This window comes from Engraulis encrasicolus, chromosome 5, assembly GCF_034702125.1.
Source record: "Engraulis encrasicolus isolate BLACKSEA-1 chromosome 5, IST_EnEncr_1.0, whole genome shotgun sequence".
NCBI lineage: Eukaryota > Metazoa > Chordata > Actinopteri > Clupeiformes > Engraulidae > Engraulis > Engraulis encrasicolus.
The window spans coordinates 32,467,663-32,487,501 of NC_085861.1; the positions used below are offsets into that span (position 1 = coordinate 32,467,663).

General features: G+C 44.5%; 2 protein-coding genes across 2 annotated transcripts in view; both read left to right on the forward strand.

The window, feature by feature from the left end:
* The first annotated feature begins 24 nt into the window (after positions 1–24).
* LOC134448473 (gamma-enolase-like) lies at positions 25–18,021 on the forward strand. The gene is made up of 12 exons (XM_063198143.1): positions 25–100; positions 1,410–1,495; positions 2,494–2,589; positions 5,320–5,378; positions 6,743–6,812; positions 7,407–7,540; positions 7,814–8,036; positions 8,601–8,798; positions 12,202–12,403; positions 13,873–13,981; positions 15,280–15,338; positions 16,878–18,021. Exons 2-12 carry the CDS (start codon positions 1,411–1,413, stop codon positions 16,945–16,947), a joined length of 1,305 nt encoding a protein of 434 aa, XP_063054213.1. The 5' UTR covers positions 25–100; position 1,410; the 3' UTR covers positions 16,948–18,021.
* A 1,216-nt stretch (positions 18,022–19,237) lies between these two features.
* atn1 (atrophin 1) overlaps positions 19,238–19,839 on the forward strand; it is a 25,582-nt gene continuing 24,980 nt past the window's right edge. Inside the window, exon 1 of the mRNA XM_063199134.1 lies at positions 19,238–19,830. The gene's annotated coding sequence lies outside the window, so the exon portion shown is untranslated. The remainder of the gene's footprint in view (positions 19,831–19,839) is intronic.

The window sequence follows — 19,839 nt, forward strand, 5'->3', positions numbered from 1 at the left end:
CACACACACACACTCACTCGCACGCTCTCTTGCACTCCCTCATTCATTCTTGCATTGCTCCTGCTTTTTCCAAGGAGGCTACGCACACAGACAGACACAGGTAATGAGAAAAAGAAACATCTCTCTCCGCTTCCTTCCCGTCTCACTCTTCATCACTCTCACTCTCTCTCTCTCTCTCTCTCCCTCTCTCTCTCCCTCTCCATCCTTTTCGCTGCCTGTCTCCCGTAGCCCTTTGCTTCACGACACTCTGAGTGTCATATGGTGCATGGCACAGGTGGAATAAGATTCAGCTTTCGTTATCTGTTGTCTGTTTATGCATGTGATGTGAAGGACCATTTCACCAGTGAATGCTAGCATGGCTGTCGTGTAGCATGTGTTATTCTGTCATTTTGTGAAATGTTCTGTTAGTTAGTTAAATGTACGCATGCGTTTGCTTTTCTGCCAAGTGTGTGTGCATGTAAGCGTGCGTGCGGGCGTGCGGGCGTGCGTGCGTGAGTGTGTGTGCTTGTGTGCCTGCATGCATGTGGGTGTCAGTGTGTATGTGTTTGTGTGCGCGCGCGTGTGTGTACGCCTGTGCGCACGCTTGTGTGTGCGTTCTTACGCCCATGCGTGCATGGGTGCTTGCATGAGTGCGTGTGTGTATTTTGGTCTGAGCCCTGTAGGAGTGCATGTGTCAAGCTGTGTTTGAATCAAATCAGGTCCATGCATCTGTCACTGGCATGATCGGCACTGATTCCAGCCTCTCCTCTTCTCTTCTCCTCTTCTCTGTCCATCTCTCTTTAGAGGTCGTTCGGTGTCTTTTCAGGACGTTTTATGTCCAAGCTCCTTTTCTCTCTCCGTTGCTATGGTTTTGGCTCATCAGATTTAAAGGTGCACTGTGTAGGATGGTGGCCAGAGAAGGTATTGCATGCTGCTCAATGAAACTGTGCTGCCTATTGCCAAATGTGATCTTTTCATGAATATGTACTAAATATTAAACTAATATTCATTAGTATGACCAAAGTACAGCCAGTTTTGCAGCTAAAAATGCCTATTTCTGGAAATTCAAAATGGCGGACATGGAGAAGATCCCGCTTTTCATGTATGAAAAGTGCAATTTTCCCTGTCATAATGAATACTTTGATGGTGGTTTTAAACATTCATGAAAAAGGTAGCATTTGTGAATGGGAAGCATGAATTCTGGAAATAATGGCACAGAATGGCACATTCTGTGTGTGAATGAATGAATGAATGGGTTTATGGTGCATTTCTTTTTGAATCACAAATGAATTTCTGAACTGCAAATACAACGTGTGTTTGTGTGTGTGAGTGCGCACGTATGTGCACGCGTGTGTGTGTATATTTGTATGTTTGTGCATGTTTGTGTGCGTGCGTGTGTGCACATTTGTCTGTCTATGCACCATCTGCAGAATGTCCATAGTGAGCATTGTAGCGAGGGAGATCCTCGACTCCAGGGGAAACCCAACTGTGGAAGTGGACCTACAAACTGAGAAAGGTACTGCCAGATCTCCACACACACACACACACACACACACACACACACACACACACACACACACACACACACACACACACACACACACACACACACACACACACGCATACAGGCACACATGCATACACACACACAAATACACAAATACACAAACATGCATATGCACACACAATACAAACACACACAAAAACGCACACACACACACACACACACACACACACACACACACACACACACACACACACACACACACACACACACACACTGTCACACACACATACCACACAAAGGCCATATTTGTACTATATATCTAGGCCTAATCAACAATCACCCTGTCAATATAAAAGTCAGATAAATATCATAAATGAAGTTCATGCTCTGAAACTAATTGAGTTCCATCTCACCATATGATGCATGCTGACTTCTATTGCTTCCCCCTGGCAGTGGATGAAGGGAGATAGGCCTCATTGGCTGATTGGTGGGACTCTCTGACAAACTCATTAGCAAGTATTCAGTGATGAACTGGGGTGGAAAGACAATTATTTCATGGGGCACAAAAGATAAACGTAGTGGTGATTCATGCCTGCCTGTTTTTGTGTGCATACATACACATGATTTGAGTACCATGAAAATCGCTAACATATAAAACAGATTTATTATTATGCCTACCACAAACACACATGTGTACACATGCACACACACTGGCATGGACGCTCGCATTCACGTTATATGGACACACACACATATGCACACGCACACACGTGCAGTACACAAACACACACACACACACACACACACACACACACACACACACACACACACACACACACACACACACACACACACACACATGTACACACACACTGGCATGGACGCTCACATTGACATGTTACATGCTCATGGACACACACACACACACACACACACACACACACACACACACACACACACACACACACACACACACACACACACACTGACCTGTGTGTGTTTTGCAGGTATCTTCAGGGCAGCCGTGCCAAGCGGTGCCTCTACGGGGATCTACGAGGCCCTGGAGCTCAGAGATGGAGACAAGAGCCGCTTCAAGGGCAAAGGTCAGGCAGGGGGGCAAAGTTTGCGAGGCGTCTGATAGCGTCTGACCCTGGAAATGCTTCCAGCCCTGATCTGGTTAGGTGAGGACCAGGCTCAGATCCAATGCATGGATCTGGCACCAGATCTGGACTGGAACAGCCCCAGTGTGAGTAGCTATCCTGACTAGACCAGAACAACGTGTTCTTGAGAGTAGCAACCATTCAAGAGCCGACAATCCCTTCCCCCCTTTGCACAGAGTCTATGCTGTAACCTTACTGAGTCTATCTTACTGTCACCAACATTGTAATGACCAAGTCTGTTACTTAAGGGTCTTTTCAGCAATGAGCGCATGGGTTCACCGGCGCGCGGGCAAAGAAATAGCCGCAAAGAAATAGCCGGAAAGAAATAGCCGTTTGTGGGGGATACAGACATATTTACCTAGTATATGGTTGATAGTATATAGATTTATATGTCTGTGATGACAAAGTAGGCGAGTACATTTAGGGTTTAACCCCAAAAAAATTGATACAAAAGGTTTTTTTATGGATTCTATTACTATTGGACCTGCTAAATGACATACTAAAAATCTAGTAAAATCTGACTTTGGGAAATGAGTTTTTTTCAACATGGCTGCCATAGGCTTATTATAAGGGTCAAGAGACACTCCAGGTGAATAGGCCAAAAAATGTAGCTTGCCGATATCACCATGAAACTTAATCCGGTGATTACTCACATATTTGTGAGAAAAAAATGTATTGCAAGTTTTCTGAAATGTTATGTTTTAATATGGTAATTGGACTATATCTAATTAAATATGCATTAAATTTCAAAATGCAAAACCTCAAAATCTGAAAAAGCCAAGCTCAAAATTACTCTTTTATTTTGTTTCTAGTAAGCCAGAAGATATCTTCAGAAGAGATTATGGACATCTCTTTTTGTTTTGTAGTAAATCTAAAAATCTTTGTGCAGACACACCAGCTAGCATTTTTTTTTCAAAACATGATTATTTAACATCTCTCTTAGATAAACAATTGCGTTTTATGTGTCTCAAGTTCTTCCAGACATTCTTTGAGTCTGGTGGAATCATTCTTAGCATGTATCAAGGGCAAGGTCAGCTGTCCTCAAATCATAGCCTCTCCACAGAGGTGTCCTAATGCCTGGTGCTGGGACTCATATTTGCCATGTACACCACATCACTGGGCCATGTTATCTGTTCTCACAGCTTCTCATACTACTGTTACACCGATGAAGCACAGTTACTTTGTGCCAGATGACTCCACGGTCACACACATTTCCGCTTGCCTCTGAACTATCCACAAGTATGAAGGAATGCAACCTTCAGTTGAGCCTCGCCCAAATGCACTGCTGGTGATCCCAGCCAAAGATTTAGGTTGCCATGATATCGAGCTCAATATGGATTCTGCTACTGTTGCCTCAAATAAGGCCACAAGAAATCTAGGTATCTTTGTTGATGACCATCTATCATTCTCTGACCACATAGCCTCAGTTTCCCAGTCATGTCCTCTTTTTCATGCCCTAATTGAATATAAGGCCCTGACCCTTGCCTATGAAGCTACAACAGGCCCTACTCTGGCTTACCCGAAAGCTATGCTAGAGCCCTATGTCCTTTCAGGACATTGTCTGTCTCCAGTACCAACCGTTTCACCTTGCCCTCTACTTACACATGTAGTGGCTCCTGTCTATTCAGTTCAGCTGCTGAAAGACCCAAAATACCTAGTGACACCATGATTCATCACTGATGATGTGCCCTGACAAACAGTACATGGATATTGTCATAGCAGTAGTGTCTTTATCCACCCAAACAGCACTCCAAACAAACAGATCCTGAAAACATGTTAGTTCATGCCAATGTAATTATCATGTAGTAACCTTTATTTTTAAAAACTTCGATCTTGAAAATGACACCTTTCCTGAAGTCAGATTTTCCTAGATTTTTAGTATGTTATTAAGGACACTTAGAGGTAACAAAATCAGTTGAAAAACCTTTTGTATCAATTTTTTTGGGGTAAGGTCTTTTTTTTGCATAGATGTACTCGCCTAAAGTATAGTGATTTATAATTAACAAACTGTGTAATACTGCAACGACAAATGGTGCTTTGGAAATATACCCAATATACTAGTAGGCCTACCTCTCAGCTAGAGGTTTCATTCCAACTCTTTCTTTTTAGCTGATCTGGGGAGCATGGGCGTTTATAGACAGGGGCCAGGGCGGGCCAGGACCCCTGTAGATTTCTTCCCTGGCCCTTGTTGTGGCGCCCCTGTGCTGAGCAAAAAATGACAGCATCATGATATACATTTTCGCATATTATATATTCATAACATTAAAAATGCATCTCTTTTTGCCAATTTATGTGCCCCTCTGAAAAAATGATGGCCCCACCTCGGCCCCCCTGGTAATTTCGGTCTAGAACCGCCCCTGCTGGGGAGGGCCTGGGCCAAACCACCTGTCAATCAGACACATCCACTCAGATGGCCCTTATTTGACTGTCTAATAATACATACAGTAGGTAGCAATAATTATTCAATATTAAATAGTAATAGTAGCCCAAGCTCTTCCTCAATTCAATCTTAAATTTTACATCCAGACAGGAGTTAGCCCGGTCTAGTTTTGATCGAACTCCACCACCAGATCCAGTTTAGTGTCTGCCACTGTCTGGATCAATTCTTCAAGTTCTTCCTTCCCTCCTTCCCTCCCTCCCTTCCTTGTCCCCCTCTTCTGTTCTCCTCCTCAGGAGTGCTCAAGGCTGTCGGCCACATCAATGACACCATAGCGCCAGCCCTGATCGAGTCTGTAAGTTCAATAAGCGTACACTCGTATGTCGATACAATGGAGTTGCTAACGAGACCTCACTTGAATACACTATTGAATTATGGAGTAGATGAAGTGTATTGTTTTCCAGACGAGGGTTTCCTTAAGTGTAAAATATCGGGACTTTTTTCATACGGAATTATGGACTACTTCAAGTGGACTGTTTATCAGATGAGTGTTTTCTTGTGTAAAATATTGCAGATTTCTCTTATATTACTATTGAATTACAGACAAGCTCAAGTGGACTGCAATGTCAGATGAGTGTGCTGGTGAACATGAAATTCCCTTGTTCAGCTATCAGTGCTCCAGATGAGCATTGTCATATCCAGGGTTCACGTTAGCCGGCTGTGGCCGGACATTGGCCGTTTGCATGAATGAATGACCGGCAAAATAAAATGTTCCCGGACAACATGTCCGACAAAAATGACAGCAATTAGTCAGTAAATAATATTAGCCCATTTTAAATAGGCCTACTTAAAGTTACAAAACACCAGTATGCCTAATATGAAACTGAACAAAGCTGAACTTGTCATAAACAGCACGCAATATTGCTTGCGCTCTCGTCCCCACCGTCGTTGTCCCCAATTACGTTATGCTTATAATCCATTGACTCACACTAGCTGCTGTGCTGTCGAGGAACGATTCTGGTTTTTTGTAGGCTATTTTTACCAATATATCAGTGAACACAATAAAGGGTTTTGTATTTGCAAAACCGTTTCATGCCCAGTTGCGAAGTCCAGCCTAACGGTTGGGGACTCAATGGCATGCGCAGCATCGCCGCATCGATTCACTTTCACTTTTACCTCTGCTGAAAAATGGTGGTGGATCTCCAAGTAGGCTACAGAGGGTGAAGTTAAACATTCCAGAGAACGATGGACTCGCGAGAAGTCCCAGTTTTGCTGATAAAACACACTGTTTGAGTTGATAATTTAGGGATCTGCGCACAGCACGTTGGCTGGCTGTTTTTTTCTCTCTTTCAGTTCGAGCTCTCGAGTGTGTGAAAGAAAGCGCGCGTTTACTCCCCGGCCCGTGCGCACAAGCAGGGCTCTAAATTAACACCAGACAACTGGCCAATGTTAGTGAAATTTAAGTTTTGCTGGCAGAAAAGACCAATTTACTACACTTTGACCCATTAGGGAGTGTGTGTTTGGCTATATGTGGAAAAAGGTCCGTTAGATATTTAAAATGTCCGGTATTCTGCAATACAGCCGGCCACTTGTCCGGCCAGTAAGAATTCTAGCGTGAACACTGGTCATATCTCAAGGGTTAGAAATAGATTCTAGTTCTCATCTGGACTGTTGAAGTGCTTTCTGCGGATAGTTACATTAGAGTACTGTTTCTCACAGGGAATCAGCGTGGAGGAGCAGGTGAAACTGGATAACATGATGATCGAGATGGATGGCACTGATAATAAATGTGAGTGGTGAAAGATGATGCCCTGAAGACATAATGCACTTTCTTTTTGTAACAAAATATCTTGAATAGAACTATGTCGACAAAGTATCATTAAATAATGCCTAATCTTTAATCCATCATCCAGAATCGGTATCTAGTGTATTGCACTACATGTGCTAACAGACGAATACTGTACACTTTGTTGTCTTGGAAACTTAAAGGTGCACTGTGTATTATTTTTAGTAGGCCTAGTACGTTTCCAGAATTCATGCTGCCCATTCACAAATGTTACCCCTTACCATCATCATCAAATTCACTTTTCATACATGAAAAGAGGGATCTTACCCATTGTCCGCCATTTTGAATTTCCAGAAAGAGACATTTTAGCTGCAATACGTACTGTACTTTGGTCATACTAGTAAATATTAGTTCATCATTTATTCATAAAATGATCAAATTTGGCAGTAGATAGCAGAGTTTTAATGAGCAGGCAGCTAGTTGCAATACCTACTCTGACCACCATCCTGCCCAGTCCACCTTTAAACACTATTATATTGTCTATTAGGCTCTTAACAGCAAGTGTACAATCTCTTCCTCTGATTTATTTTCCCGCAGCTAAGTTTGGAGCCAATGCCATTCTGGGAGTTTCTTTGGCCATATGCAAAGCTGGTGCAGCAGAAAAAAGTGTCCCCCTGTACCGCCACATTGCTGACCTGGCAGGAAACACAGACCTGGTTCTGCCTGTTCCTGTAAGCTAATGCACCACTCCAGAATAACATTTAAAATGCTGATCTTTACTTAAACTCCACTTCAAGCTAATAATCTTGACACTGATCACATCACAGAATGACAGCATTGGCAAACATAGTCCAGGGTTTGCTGTCACTCATCTTTTCTAATAATATATTGTGATATTGTGTTTTCTTTTTTTCGCTCATTCTTTCTTTCTTTCTTTCTTTCTTTCTTTCTTTCTTTCTTTCTTTCTTTTTTTCTTTCTTTCTTTCTTTCTTTCTGTCTTTCAGGCCTTCAATGTAATAAATGGAGGCTCCCATGCCGGGAACAAGTTGGCCATGCAGGAGTTCATGGTGCTTCCCGTTGGGGCGGAGTCATTTCGTGAGGCGCTGCGCATCGGCACCGAGCTGTACCACACCCTCAAAGTGGTCATACGGGAGAAGTACGGCCAGGACGCCATCAATGTCGGAGATGAAGGGGGCTTTGCCCCCAACATACTGGAGAACAGTGAGGGTAAGAGATATACAGTATAGGTACAGTACATAGCAGGGGACATATAGTAGAATATGCAAAAGATATTTTTATTACATATACAATACATATTCAATATATACTGTATATATATATACGGTATATATATATCCTATCCAGTAGCACATAGAGGCCTAATATTTTATGCACATTTTTTGAATGAATAATAATGTTATTCAAGAGAGCCTGCATAGCAGTTTCATACCATTTAGACAGTAATGGCATGCTTACCCTCAGTGTTCATCTATCAAGGACTCTGTGCGCCGCGTAAGGAGGCTTAAAATCTCATTATACCTTGTATACTGACAATGAAAAGCTTTGCATTTGTATTGTGTTGTATTTATACAAAGCTTATTTTGTGTTACATGGCTGAACAATCAAGCACTGTACTCTGATGACTCCGATGTCCATATAGGGCTCTTGATTTTTCCGCCTTCTGACATACGTATTTACCTACTCTATTACACCTGCATTATAAGGACTGTGCACGAGGCGTCTCTTCATATTTTTTCCTATTTCCGCCTTCATCTACCAATATCTTCTCAGCTCTGGAGCTGCTGAAGACAGCCATAGCGCAGGCCGGCTTCACGGATAAGGTGGTGATCGGAATGGACGTGGCGGCGTCGGAGTTCTACTGCGAGGGCAAATACGACCTGGACTTCAAGTCCGCCCCCAACACAGACCGTCACATCAGCGCAGACGAGCTCTCGCAGATATACCAAGGCTTCATCAACAACTACCCAGGTGTGGTGGTACACATCAATGATTTCACATGAACAAAAATCAACATGATCACTGGTCATCTTTTTACACGAACATTTGGCACAATTGGTGCTTTTGGAGGATGACATCATCATCATCATCATCATCATCATCATCATCATCATCATCATCACCACCACCACCACCACCATCATCTTCAGCATCATCATCATCACCATCATCATCATCATCATCATCATCATCATTGTCACCATCCATGACCATGAAAAGGGTGATCATCATCATCATCATCATCATCATCATCAGCAGCAGCAGCAGCAGCAGCAGCATTAGTAAGCCTTAGTATATTATTGGTACTATTAGGGGTTACGTTATCATGAATATTATACATATTATTTACAATGTTTGGCACATCCTAACCTACCTTGTACTTTCTGTTGGCCATCTCCACATTTCATTTCATCCCCCTGCTGCACTGACTGTCCTGTGAGCAGCAGTCTCTCTCCTCTCTGCATCTGTCCTTAAAGGGATATGCCACTATTTTGGGGATTAATACAGTTAAAATCGTGGCTGGGGTTTATTAAGGTGGTAAAGTGTCTTATTTTTCATGTTAAGCGTTGTCTTGCTTTAAGACAAGTTAAAAGAGGGAGTATGTCGCTAAGCTAGTGAAAGTCAATGGATCCGTGTAGCACATGCTCCCTCTTTTAACTTGTCTTAAAGCAAGACAACGCTTAACATGAAAAATAAGAAACCTCCCAACCCCTTTAAACCAGACCCCATTTTGATCAGCTCAGCTCGCCTCAACAGGCAGCTCTGTGTTAGCCAGCCCTCACCTTATCAGACGGGCAGTCTAGCAAATAATTAAAGTCCCCTTTTTTAAGTTCTGGATGAGTGCCTTGAGGTGAGGAAGGCTTGAAGGGAGTCTATCCTTCTCTTCACTTCACTTCATGTGGAGCCAGTGACACCATGGGAATGCCAAAGGTCGGCCATGTTCGAGGGGTGCTAGAGGCATGTTTCTTCCATCTAACGGTAATTGAGGTTCCATCAGGTCCCTGCTGATACCCATGTGTTTCCCACCCTGCATCTTCACCATGTGATTCGCTAATCCTCTAATCAATATCAACATCAATCTGGCTCCACCAATGGTTGCACAGGAGGGAACAGGCTGATGTTCCATACTGGTGCCATCTCCCAAGTGACTCGTTAATACTCCAATCAGTATAAGCAAGGCCCTGCCCAATCACTGCTACAAGGATAAGGCTGGTCCAATGATAATGGACTGGTCATATACAATACATAGGTCTACAGTGGTGTTTCTCAATGGGGGCTATAAAGCCCCCCGGCGGGCATTAGGTAGCAGCAGTAGGGGGGTGTTCAGAAGCATAAAGCTGAGAGGGGGGTGCTCAGTTGCAATTGAGGGGCATCAGTCTATTATATTTTTTAATGCAAAAGGGGGCGGTGGCAGAATTATGATGAGATCAAGGGGGCGTTTGGAGGTTTATAATGAGGTGAAGGGGGCACTTGTTCAAAAATGGGGTATACCATTGGTCTACAGTATACACATTTTTACTATACATAGTATACTGCAGTATATGTACATATTTCTACATACAGTATAGCAGTGGTTTTCAACCTATGGGCTGGGGCCCACTGGTGGGCCCTGAAGGTATTCCAAGTGGGCCTTGAAACTGTTTTCCAAAAATAATAATCATATTTTGGTGTGTGTTGCTGTTGATTTATTTGAGTTTTATTCTTAATTGGGTCAGAGGTGGGCCCCAAACATTTTTCACAATTTCGAGTGGGCCCCAAGTTGAAAAAGGTTGGGAACCCCTGCAGTATAGTATAGTATTTCTACATACTGTATACTGTATTGTATGTCTGCCCATGCATCCTCACCATGTGAATCGCTAATTATCTAATCAACAGCAACATCAACCTGGCTCCTCCACCAATCACTGAGCAGGAAGGAACAGGCATATGTCCCATCCTGATGCGTCAGCCTGCTGCATCTCCCCTGTGATTCGTTAATACTCCAATCAGTATAAGCAAGCCCCACCCAGTCAATGCAGCAAGGATAAGGCTGGTCATATACTGTACATAGGCCTACAGCAGGTCTAGGCAATTATTTTGGCACAAGAGACAAAGGGCCAAATGGGCGAAAGGGTCAAATGTCACAGGTAATTTGGGTCAGACAAAAACTATTTTTGACTGTTTTATTGTGCCACAGGCTGCATCTCACCCTGTGATTTGCTAATACGCCAATCACTATAAGCAAGCTCCGCCCAATCACTGCTGCATTGATCAGGCTGGTCATAAACATACATGCAGATACAGTATTTCTACATGTACAGTGAGAGCTGCTGACAGCTTTGGCTGGGCCCGGGACAAAGTCATCTGAATGAACCCCCACCAACCAAATTCTGGGGCCCCCTTCGCTCTGGGCCCGGGACAGCTGACCCCTTTGCCCCGTAGTATGCATCCAGTATGCCCACAGTATGCATCCAGCATGTCTAGGCTGTCTATCGCTGTGCCTCACCCTGAATCTCACGGGACCCACTAGTTTGACGCCCTCTCGGTACTTACGTGGTACGTCACATGGTAATCAAACATTTCAAACAAGCGATTTAAGGTTAGGGTTAGGGTTAGGGTTACGTTTAGGGTTAGGGTTAGGTTTAGGGTTAGGGTCGTATGACATAAGCGGTAAGTACCGAAAGGGCGTCGAATTAGTGAGTCCCGAATCTCACTCTGTGATTTGCTAATACGTCACTCAATATCTGCAAGACCCGCCCCTCACCACTACAATAGGAAACCGGCTGTTGAGTGCAGCTGTTGGCTGAGGCCCAGACCAGAGACGCAGCTTTTTTGATGATTTCTCACGACAAGCTTTCTCATCTTTCACACTGGGTGTATTGTAATATCACTGAAAAGCCTCCATATTGTGCCTGTTCGGGGTCATTGTTGTGTCTGTCTGCAGTCTTTCCTTTCCTCTGTAAGGTTTAAAAAAAAAGGGCTATAGATGTTGCTTGGATCCGAGTCAAGTATCCCCATGTCCTACATTGCCCCTATACAAATCAGCCTGAATTAAATGAATGCCTTTGCTTTGCCACTGACACACTTTACATTCTTTCCCAAGACTTTATCAAATGTCGGTGATTAGATAGGCATTTTGGAAGTGGTAGCCTGCACACTGTTTTGCTCCAAAAAAAGATTTTGTTTCAAAGAAACAAGGCAACGTTTTGACCCTCTACCCTCCTCAGATCTTCATCGCCTCCAGACTTTTGCACTGTACCCGTACCTGTAGCGAACTGGTACAGGCTAACATTTGTTTCCTTCTGTTTCTGTCTTGCTAGCTGTATCTCGTTCAATTTATCTCCTAAAATCTCCTCTGTGTCTCTCTCTTCTCTTCTCTTCTCTCCTCTCTCAGTGGTGTCCATTGAGGACCCCTTTGACCAGGATGACTGGCCGGCGTGGTCTCAGCTTACGGCCGCAGTGGGCATCCAGATAGTGGGGGATGACCTGACGGTGACCAATCCCAAGCGGATACAGCGTGCCATCGAGGAGCGCGCCTGCAACTGCCTCCTGCTCAAGGTCAACCAGATCGGCTCGGTCACGGAGGCCATCAAGGCGTAAGTGTCTCCAGGCCAACCGGTAGAAGGGGACAAAGGGGTGTGTTGTCCCGGGCCCAGGGAGATAGGGGGCCCAGAATTGTGCCCCCAATACATTGTATGTATTGGGTAATAGGGGGCCCTTTCAGATTACGTTGTCCTGGGCCCAGCGAAAGCTATCAGTGGCCCTGCGTGTCTCTGTCAGAGTTGTATAGTAACGAAGTAGAACTACTTAAGGATTTATCACCTGTGCTGTATTTGTCTACTTGCGATACTTAAGTACAAGACATTTTGAATACTTCAGTCCTTTCACTTGAGTATGGCATTGGAAGAGCACTTCTTGTTCTTCTCAAGTCGTTTTTTTACGTGGTAGGTTCATTTCTACTCCATTCCTCCAGTCCAGTACTTTATACATCACTTTTGTGTTTATACTGGTGTCCTGACAATATTTGTACATGTGTTTATTCGTTTTACATAAATTTACAGACATTTTGTCCTTTGGTTTGTCACCACCTCTTCTCATTTGTTCCGGTACGGGCACAGCTGACAATGCGAATCACATGTGCCTTCACTATCAGTGACTGTTGCATGTCTTACAGAGTAGACTTTAGGCATCCGTTTTAGAATATGCAGTGACAAAACGGAAGTGAATTCCTGGTGTGAGTTCAACACTACTGCATGATATTATATAGTTGTTACACCAGTTAATCCGCTGAGTTTCCGCTGAGTTTTAACTTGCCTTTCACTTCTTATCTGGTCTGGCAAACAGCTTATAATTGGGCCCAATATTCGTTGTCTCTATTGATAACACAATTTGTAGCATGTATCTTGTCTCCAAACTGTTTTGATGATCTGCAAATAGCCGCTGAATCTTCTTATGCGTCCAGAATACCACAGTAGCTGTTGCAATCGCTAGAATAGAACATCAATCGTGTTCTGGAACACTACGCGGCTCTGCATGATGAAACGTCTTGTCTTCCGTTTTTCCTGACAACTGTTTGATAACGAGGCCTTTTATATACTGCCGCTACGTACTCCTGTTCAGTGGTATGCCTGCCTGCCTCCCTTAGTTTCATTTTCAGTATGCAGCTTGAGCTGTGATGTAGTAGCAAGCTAGTAAGTTGGTCATAGCTGAATAATTCAGACAAATCAATATTTTGCCTGGCTGGTTGAGACACTGAGCAGGCCCAGATATGGGGATACGGACACTATGTACCCGACACGCTGGGTTTACAGAGGGAGTGTAAGGAGAGTGTAAGGGTTATAGGGTTTAGGGCAGGAGTTGAATAACTAAAAGAAACTGCTAATCCTTAATTGTTAAGAAGTGACCTACATGTGCGTGTGTATGCATGCGTGTGCGACGTGTGTGGGCGTGCGTGTGTGTGTGCGCGCGTGCGTGCATGTGTGTGTGTGTGTGTGTGCGTACATACACACTTATATATTGATGCCTGTGTGTATAGCAGTATTAATTTCTTCCCTTTGTGTTGTAGCTGTAAGCTGGCCCAGGAGAACGGCTGGGGCGTGATGGTGAGCCACCGCTCAGGGGAGACGGAGGACACCTTCATAGCTGACCTGGTGGTGGGACTGTGCACCGGACAGGTAGGCCTTCAGGACAGCATAGCACATGAACTGTGTCCTGAGGAGAAAAGGCTACTGTTTATACCTCATACACCGTAAAAAAAAAAAAAGATCAACACTTGTTTGTCCATTTAACATCTTCTAGAGTATATTTGGTCCCTTGTACTATCTAAGAGTTGAATTGACACTGCAGAAATGACCTGGTTAGTAGGTAAGCGGTTAGGGCATCAGACTTCTATCCCAAAGGTTGCTGGTTCGACTCCCGACCTGCCAGGTTGGTGGGGGGAGTAATTAACCAGTGGTCTCTCCCATCCTCCTCCATGACTGAGGTACCCTGAACATGGTACCGTCCCGCCGCACTGCTCCCTTGCACAGGATTCTGTTGTATGCAGTATGCACTTGTGTGCTGTGGAGTGCTGTGTCACAATGACAATGGGAGTTGGAGTTTCCCAGTTGGCCTTTCACTTTCACTTTACTGTGTACATCTTGCACCAATGAGTACATGAGGGCAGGGGAGTCGGCAGGGTGGGATAAACAGGTCAATTGCCCTGGGCCCATAGAAGGGGGGGGGGGGCAGAGCTGGGTTCTCATTGCATTGAATGTATTAAGAGGGGTTGCCTTTCAGATGACTTTGCCCTAGGTCTGGCAAAAACTGTCCCTGCATGATGTCCTGAGGAGAATAGGCAAGAGTTTACACATTAAATCTCACAGTGTTAATTCAACACTAGAGAGTTGATATACTATTTCTATACTAGTTTTTTTGTTCCCAGAGTACTTAAACACTGCAAAATTGTATGTGTGCATGTTACACCGATGAGACCGATGCTTTCTGTGTCCTTGTGTGTGCTGGTGTGTGCGTGTGCGTTTGTGTAGGTGTGTGTGTGTGCGTTTGTGTAGGTGTGTGTGTGTGTGTGTGTGTGTGTGTGTGTGTGTGTATGTGTGTGTGTGCATGTGTGTGCGCGCATGTGTGTGTGTGTGTGTGTCTTTGTGTGCATGCGCGTGTGCTTCACATTTGTAGTTCAAATGAGAGATATTTTGTATCATTTCTATGTATGGGCCAAGATGGACCCTCTGCTGCCCACTGCTGGCCTCATTAGGGAATGCCATTACAGGCCTGGTATTGCAGATGTTGCCATGTCAGTCCGGTTGAGTCATCCTGCTAATCCTCTTATTGGCTGCTGTTTTGCTGTTGCACTTTACACTGTTAACAAGTGTTCTCTCTCTCTCTCTCTCTCTCTCTCTCTCTCTCTCTCTCTCTCTCTCTCTCTCTCTCTCTCTCTCTCTCTCTCTCCTGCCTTCTTAATTCTCCTAATATACAGATCAAGACTGGGGCCCCTTGTCGATCTGAACGTCTAGCCAAATACAACCAGCTCATGAGGTCAGTACTGTCATACATACATAAAATTAAAAAAAAATCTTTACATCACAGCCTGTTAAATTAGACTCCAAGGTGTTGTAGTAGCCCCATAATGCCCGCTGTTCCACCCGGTGAAACGCTGTAATAGACATTGAAAAGTTAACTACCATACAGTAGTACTACACTACTATGACATAACACAGGGTTGCCTAACCCTTTAGACATGTCATTCTGGCCACATCAAATGTAAAAAGCTGTGTTTTAACGCGTTGACACTGCAAAGTTTATGCACTCACCCCAATCCCTAGCTCAGGGGTTCCCAACCTTTTCCAACGTGGGGCCCACTCGAAAATGTCACAAATGTTCAGAGCCCACTTCTGACCCAATAAAGAATAAAACTCAACTAAAGCAATAGCAACACACACCACAATATGATTATAATTTGTAGAAAATGATTTCAAGGCCCACTTGGAATACCTTCAGGACCCACCAGTGGGCCCCGGCCCATAGGTTGAAAATCATTGCCCTAGCTTATTGGTATCTCTGTGCACAGCTTCACATAGTCCTACACACAACAACAACAGTCTGCACATACAGTATGTAACGGATACCAACTAGCAGAGTTCGGCGTAGAATGTTAGGAAACCTCCCTCCGGTATCGGTACCCTATCGGTAGCGCTGAGCTATCGGTCTGAACCTTTAGCTCAGCAGTATCTTGCTGTGCCTCCCATGCCCAAACTGGAGCGTTGACTGGTAGGTGACGGGTTCGAGTCCCAAATGGCAAACTAGTGCAGGACCCACCTCAGTTACACAGACATCATACAAACAGCAATTTTTATGCAGGATGCTTTCCCATAGTAACCTCGTTACATGTGACAAATAGATGTCCTCGTCTGCTGTAGCTTAGGCTATTTAGCAGGGCTAAAGGTTACATAGCCTTCTTTTAACATGTATTCCATTTATTTCTGTCATTGCCTTTTTAAAGAGTGGGGAACCATTTTCTTTTGAGGGCCACTTCAAATTTTATGAAGTCCTCCAAGGGCCATACTATCAACACAAACCAGGATTTGCCCCTGCACTTTAAGCCTAAATTGACGGTGGCCACCTTTAGAACAGACCCCGCCTTCACTTGGTCCCCTGAAAATGTAAATTAACTGTATTTCAAATATACTTGTACTATGTACGTATGTGTTATATGTGAAACAGCATAACATAAAAAAAATGATATCGGGGCCCTGATAAGATGGCCTCCAGGGCCGTAAATGACCCTCGAGACGTAGGTTCCCTACTCTTTCAACCCCTTCTCACTCTCACTTGTGTCCTCCGTCGTTATGAAGGGCAGCCATGCCCTTGTGGTTAGAGGGTTGCAAGTCTGAATCCCACCCTTACAAGTCCTCCCTACACCTACATCCAATAGGCTATTGAAGGGCCCTTGAGCAAGGCACCTAACCCCACATTGCTCCAGGGACTGTAACCAATAAACCCCGTAAATATCTGTAAGTCGTTTTGGCGAAAAGCGCCAGCCAAGTGTATTGTAATGTTTTGAATGGCCTTTTACAGGATCGAAGAGGAGCTGGGAGACCAAGCGCGCTTCGCTGGAAACAACTTCCGGAATCCCAGTGCCATCTGAATGTCACCCTCGTCCGCGGCCGACGGCGTCATCGGGAAGGGGGTTGTCATCGATGTTACAATGCTACAACACTCAAACAGGCGTACAAACAAAGCACCCTAAATCTGGATTGCACCCGTACTGACAGCCATGTCTCACAAACCAGTTAATAACAGGGCACCTAATGGCATAACATAGTCCTCATCCTAATTGTGTACCACTGACAAAGCGAAGAGAGAGCTTCTCAAAGTTCACCCGCCACGTAAATAGAAAACGCTTCAACGTGTCACTGTCAAGTTTCCAGCACACTATTGTTCCAGTTTTGTGTCGTCCATTCTGCCCTATTGATACCAGACATAATGATCCATTTGTGTTCAAAAACCTGTTACTGTGCTTGAACTGCTTTCAGTTCCGCTTGCAGTCTCTTTGTCTCTCCCTCTCTCTCTCTTTCTTTCTTTCTCAATCAGTCTCTCATTTCCTCTGCCCCCACTTTCCCTCTCTCCTCTGCTCTTTCTCTCTTCCTCTCTTTTCTCTCTGGATTTCTTTCTCTCCCTCTGCTTCGACTCGTCCTCTCTCCATCTCTCTTTACAAAGTCTCTCTTTCTCATATAACAGTTGACCCTGGAAGCAAGCCAACCCTGGTCTGGCGTACAGTGTGCAGCAGTAACTGTACTGTGAGGCACCGTATCAGCACTTCCCGTGTCAATGATGCCTGTTTGGGTGGCTCTGCTCTCCTCTAGGTTTTCTGTGTAAACCCTTGTCTCCTCCTCTCATTTTTCCTTCTCTTGCTTTCTTCTCTTTTCTCCTTTCTTCTGTGCCCTTCTCATCTCTTCTCATGTCTTCTCTCCACCCTTTTCTTCGACTCTTCTCCTTTCTCATTCTCTTCTCTATCATCAGTCAACAGAACCATTGCTCCCCTGAACTGTAACCAAATCCGGTGGTCTCTTTAACTCATTCTCTCACATAAAACTCAACTGTGTGGTTAATGATGTGGATCTTCTGTGATTGCGTGTGAGTGTCTCTATGAATGCTAGTTTACTGTTGCACTGATGTTATTGGTAGATAAGCTCCGTTTTCTGGATATAAATTGAATAAATGTCTGTGGGGAACATTCTGAATGGAGAAAAAAATCACAGAAGCCTTTTACTGTTCATGTATATTACCTACAAGGACAGTACTCTCAGCACAACCCCACAACGGGCACTGTGCAAAAAGCTGATATATAGACCACATTACTGCCCTACTGGTATCTAATTATAGAAAAACATTAATTTATATATGATGGAATCCAATCAAGAAATATGTTTGCCTGGGGGCATTGTACATTAATGACAAAAGCTGTCCTTTATGAGATCTGTGAATATTTAAAAAGCAAATCCACCTCATGGCGATGACAAGTCACACAGTGAATGGGCGAGTGACACAGGGGTTAGACATGTCCATCGAAGCCAGGACAGGTGATGGCAAAAAAAATACGCACTCAGTGGATGGTTAAGAGCAGTCGGCCATTTTCAACCCCCCCTCTCTCTGGAGTCAGGAGGCGTGGTGTTCATCTATTAGGCTACCCTATTAATTAAATCCTGTAATTTCAATGTGGTAATTGCCGGGCCCCATTTTATTTTCATTTTTTTTTCAAAGACGGGTCCATGGGTGGCTCGAAATTACAAGTTCCGTTGAGACGGCGGTCTGAGGGCTGGAGTATGTACCTTTTGTGACAATGCACGCGCTTGACAACCTGCGCAGCTACAATGTTACAAAGTCAATCATGTGAATGTTGCCAGTCGCTCGCGCTGCTATATTTGAAGGCATCGGCAGATGGAGTGCTTGCTGTCTGACTTGGGGAGCAGACTTGGTTAACGCAAGCGCACTCATGTAGTCCTTCGCCTGGTTACTATGGCTACAGCACAATAGGAGACGGGACAGGAGACTGTTTGAAAAAAACTGCAGGAGAGAGAAAGAGGGAGGTGGTTTATGCGAACCGCTTGACTGGACACCTAGGTTTAACTGTATGAAGAAGGGAAGGGGGACGACTGCAACTCGCCTTGAATCTCTCTCTCCATAAGAAATTTGCCGTTTTGAACGCTGTTGTTTAATGCAAGTAGGCCTAGGTAGTGAAAGTTGTAGCAGTGGAATGCAAAATGAAGGCGCAACTTGGGAACAGTGTTTCCTGCGTAAAACCCCGTATGAATTAGGGTTGCAGTAGCTTTCCACGCCATAATATACGCAGTCTTTTCAAAAAGCTTCATTTCGTCAACAAGCGACACTTCCCAAGATGTTGGAACAATAGACCTTATGGTAAGATGGGGTAGGTGATGCGGCATGGTGGATATATATGTGCTAGCCCGCACAATCACAGTTTGGGGCAGCTCAACTGATTGACAATAGCCTCGGAAATATCGGGGCAAGGTCCTCCTCTCTTTCTCCACCATATTTTGTGAGTTTAGGCCCTCTCCCTGCGCCTCTTCCTCTCTTTCCCTCCCTCTTCCCCCTTTCCTTAAGAATATGGAAATCACGCCCCCTTCTCTCTCTTTCTCTGCGACTCGCAGTGCCTCCCTTGCTCGCCCCCTCCGTCAAAAACGTACGCGTACCGACGGCAAAAAAGTGCAAGCCGTCTTGACAGAGGAGAGAGGGGGAGAAAGAAAAAAAGAGGGCTGAAGGGGGTGGGGAGGAGGCAAACGTACGCATCAATTTGTACAGTCTTCAGCAGCGACCCTTTCCCTGCACTGACTTGGAAGGGGAGCGGAGAGAGGGAACATTTCTGCATTATTGCAATGTGAACCTATCCGTGCCTCACTGTCTGTGCATGTGCTTGTTCCCGTCCTTGTATGACAACGTACAGTACAACCGAGGGACTGAAAGAAAAAGAGGAGTGGGAGAAAGGGACACGCTTCGCTGGATACCTTAGGTAAGGAGA